Source organism: Propithecus coquereli, unplaced genomic scaffold (assembly GCF_000956105.1).
Source record: "Propithecus coquereli isolate 6110/MARCELLA unplaced genomic scaffold, Pcoq_1.0 Scaffold155, whole genome shotgun sequence".
In the NCBI taxonomy this organism is placed as follows: domain Eukaryota; kingdom Metazoa; phylum Chordata; class Mammalia; order Primates; family Indriidae; genus Propithecus; species Propithecus coquereli.
The window spans coordinates 2,335,691-2,339,786 of record NW_012139969.1 but is presented as its reverse complement, the minus strand read 5'-3'; the positions used below and the strand labels follow the sequence as shown (position 1 = coordinate 2,339,786).

At 40.6% G+C, this 4,096-nt stretch overlaps 1 protein-coding gene across 1 annotated transcript in view; it reads left to right on the top strand.

Annotated features, from left to right (window-relative positions):
- Positions 1-4,096, top strand: part of NEO1 (neogenin 1) — a 212,881-nt gene that overhangs the window by 124,460 nt on the left and 84,325 nt on the right. Inside the window, exon 10 of the mRNA XM_012640549.1 lies at positions 2,073-2,292. Coding sequence (XP_012496003.1) covers positions 2,073-2,292 — 220 coding nt within the window. The remainder of the gene's footprint in view (positions 1-2,072; positions 2,293-4,096) is intronic.

Below are 4,096 nucleotides of genomic sequence, written 5' to 3'. Positions count from 1 at the left end.
GCCACCATGCCCGGCCAAGGGTTTTTAATGATTTTAAATTTCACAATAATCAGAGATCCAAATTTTCAATTGCTTATACATTTCTTCTGTAGATTTTGTATTGTTACTTTAGACACAGCATGTTCAAAACTGAATTCATCATCTCCCCCTCAATCTGCTGTCTCTTTTAATATTCCTTTTCTCCATTAATGACACCTCCAACTACCTAGTCTCCTAAGCCAGAAACTAAGTCCTTGACTCCTTCCTAACCTCCATCCCAGCATCTAATCTTGTCTTTTCCACCTACCCCAGAGGGTTGTTGTGTGAATAAACTGACACAGTATATGAAAAAGAACTCTGAAGGCTGTGAATGAGAGGTATTTACTTCCTCTGAGGCCACACATCTGTTGAAGTGCATGGGATAACAATAGGCCTCAGAAGCCATTCAGACTTTTTATAATATTGACACTTGTTTCAGTGAAGTGTGTATCTGAACTAGAACTGCATAATCGTATAGGTTGATAGCGTCTACACTCCTGAAAGCACTTCCATAGGGAGAGGAAAAAAGGAGAGAGCGAGACTTGGCTCTCAAGTGACTTGGCCAAGGTGGCACAGCCAGGACTGGAACGCAAGTTTCCAGACTTATATTGGCTAAATACAGAGGCCTCTTAAACTAAAAACCAAAACTAAAAGTTGGTTCTACCACTCCACCACTTGTTATCTTTGGCCTAGGGTGAGTGATTTAGCCCTGTCAGTGTCTACATATAAGATAGAGATATAATGATAGTATTATACCTATTTCATATTGTTGCTGTGTAGGGATTGAATCATCGATATTAAGAGCCAGAGTGCCATGTGAAAAGTGTTCAATAAATGGTAGCTATTGGATTACTCTTTCTCCTTCCCCACTTATCTAGAAATTTTATTAGAGAATTAATTACATCTGGCATATTTATTTAGACTGCCTCACTCACAGACATCTCCAGGAGGTTGTTGCCCTACCACTTCATTCAAAACTAGGTCCACAGTTTTCATGTTTTCCTCTCTGCCTCTCTCCTACTAATTTCCCCATCAAGGTTTTGACACAGTTCTGACAAATTCTTAGTTTAAAATTTTCAGATTAAACTTGTACTTTCTGACCCCAAAGCGAAGGACCCTTTTTAGGTGCAATATTAGGAATAAATTTCTATAGTCAAGATTTTCCAACGATAGAATGGCCTGCCCTAGGAGGCAATAAAGTTACCCATGACTGCAGGTATACCAGCAGAGGCTTTGACTAGCAGAGCTTTGGCTTGCCACTGCTTCATCTCTCCCATCCAGTCCCGGAGGTCTGCAAGCCATTTTAATGTACATTGCAGTGAGGATCATAAGAAATGAATAAGTTGCCTAACTATTGTGTTTTTGTGGCTTTGGAATTTTTGATTCAGGATTTTATACCATCATAATTAAATGAATTGATAAGATAGCAAGTGAAATTTAACTTAGCCAAGTGAGGAAGTCTGTCAGCTTACCCTGTATTGCCTAATACAGAGAGCAGGGTTTAATATTAGATTGAAGTTGAAGATGTGGCTCTCGAATCTCCTGCAGAGCTGAAGACACGCACAGTTCTGAAGTCACGGTAGCCATGGGCCTGTATTGAGTGTAACTGGGCTCGTCCATGCTAACACATGCCATGTGTTAAAGTAGAAGAAAATATTGAGGTGTCATTTATGAGACTTTTATAGGCAAAGTTTGACAGATGTTGCGTGCTGCTTTCAGGATTAAGAAAATTACTTGGACACTGCTGTGTCCTTCTGTGAGGTGTTTTATTCTCAGCTATCACACTCCCTGCCCCTTGCCCATAACCATCATAGTGGCCAGAAGGTCTGCCTGCTCTACAGTGATGTGTCTGGAATAGCGCCCATTAGTTTTCAGTAGTTACCCCTGGCCTGCATGGTAGCCTTCAGTTTAATGGCCTTTTTTATGTTCATTCATTTTATTTTATTTCCCATCGTGGTTTTGTTTATTTCTTTTTTGTTTTTGTTTTTTCTGTTCTCTTTTTTAAAACCGTCGTGGTTTGCCCTTCATATTCCCCAATGTTTGCACATGACAAGATGTTGCCATCCCAACATTACCTCCCACTTCACTGACCAGTGCCACTACTGACCATCTAGCACCAGCCACAACGGGACCATTGCCTTCAGCTCCTCGGGATGTGGTGGCCTCCCTGGTCTCTACTCGCTTCATCAAATTGACATGGCGGACACCTGCGTCAGATCCTCATGGAGACAACCTCACCTACTCTGTATTCTACACCAAGGAAGGAATTGCTAGGTAAGTGCCTGTATGTCTGGAGCCAGTTGGCTGCATCTTGGTCCACCCCAGCCCAGTCGTGCTTACGCTGGCTCTCTGTTGTACAAGATCTGTACCAATTCTTAGTCCAGAAAATGTGATCACTGAGATGCATCTTTTGTAATTTTAGGTCATGAAATAAATTCCCCAACAGACTTAAGTCCTGCTATTCTTTCCTGCCTTTCTGGGATGACTTGAGGAGAGGATAGAGCTATTTAGATGGAAATATTCACATGTAACCAGGACTACCATTTTTCGTAAGATTCAGTCAGCACAGATTCTAGAGATTAAGGTAGACTTAATTTATTGAAATAATCTCAGTGAATGTTCGCCTGCACCGTTATGTGGCATGTGCCACTGAGCTTGAGGGGTTCTCCTTGACAGTGAAAGCATAGTGACTGATTTTCCTGCAACAGCGTCTTCATTAAATTCCTTTCCATCTCCACCCCTCTCAGGAACCCACATTGCTTATAGGAGAATATCCGCAATCTCCAAGCTACTTTATTCCTCAGGCTGGCTTTATTTTTATCTGTCCAACCTGATTTTCCTTTTTTCCCCAGTTTAACTCACTTTATAAGAAACCAATCTAATTCTTATCACTACAGCCTTTTTTCCCCAGTCTGTTCTCTTCAGTTACTTCCCGCTTTCCCATCTTCAGCTAAAGCTAAATTCAGTTAATCCTTTTTGACCCAGGTTGAGCCCCATGAAGTTGTCATAAAGCTTTCCCCACTTTTTTTTTTTTTTTTTTAGCACATACAGCATTTCCCTTACATGTGTGTTTGTACCGCTAATATTGGCATTTGATAGATAACACATGATCTTTTACTACCTTAAGTAGTTGTTCTTCAATTATGTTATATGTATTTGTGCTGTTTTCCCAACCAGATTACAAACTCTTTGGGAGGAGCCATGCCACGTGCTCTGTTCACACGTTGCTGACTGGATTCTTTCATTGTGCTTTCTTCACACCAGAATAAGAAAGCTAAATTGCCGATTTTGGTTAGAGCCCTAACACATCTAATAAAGCTTGTATTTCTACTAAGGTGCTTACAGTTGATATTATTGTAGTTAATACCAGACTGGCAAGTTCAGCAAGTGCAGGACCCCTTACTTTAATATACTTGTGAGGTCTGAGTGCCATAATTTGAGACGAATAGGTGGAGCTACTCATTGGGTGATGTTTACCTGAATACTGTACTAGATGTTCTGCATTTTACAAGGATAAGGAAACATAGTTCTATACATAAAAAGGCAAGACGTTACTACCAAACAGCAAGTTTCGGTATCACTGTTAAAGTATCTTCAATAGGCTTTGACATCTCATTGCAAATCTCATAGGCATTCACAGAAGGAAGAGAGTATTTAGTAACTCCTCTGCATAGTAAGCTTTTTTCCCACATTAGGGCCTTAGCACTTGTTATGCCTTCTAATAGAAATGCATTTCCCTCACAATAATTATGTCTGGCTTCTTGTCTGTCGTCCTTAGATGACATCTTCTCAGGCCTTCCCCGAATACCCACCCAAACTTAGCCCCCTCAGTCACTGTCACACAGTGGTGTATTAGAGCCAGCTTGTTCCCAAGCCAATTGTTAAATTTTCAAGAAATGTTACAAACCTGATGACATGACTTGGCAGCTTGAAATTGGGCATGGTGGGAGTATTTACAATGACAAATGCTACAAACCAAGGCCGACTGTTAAATATTTACCAGAACACCACTGCTATCACATCACCCTTTTTTTGTTTGTTTTGGGATGTTTTTTTCCTTTTGTTTTGTTGTTTTCAG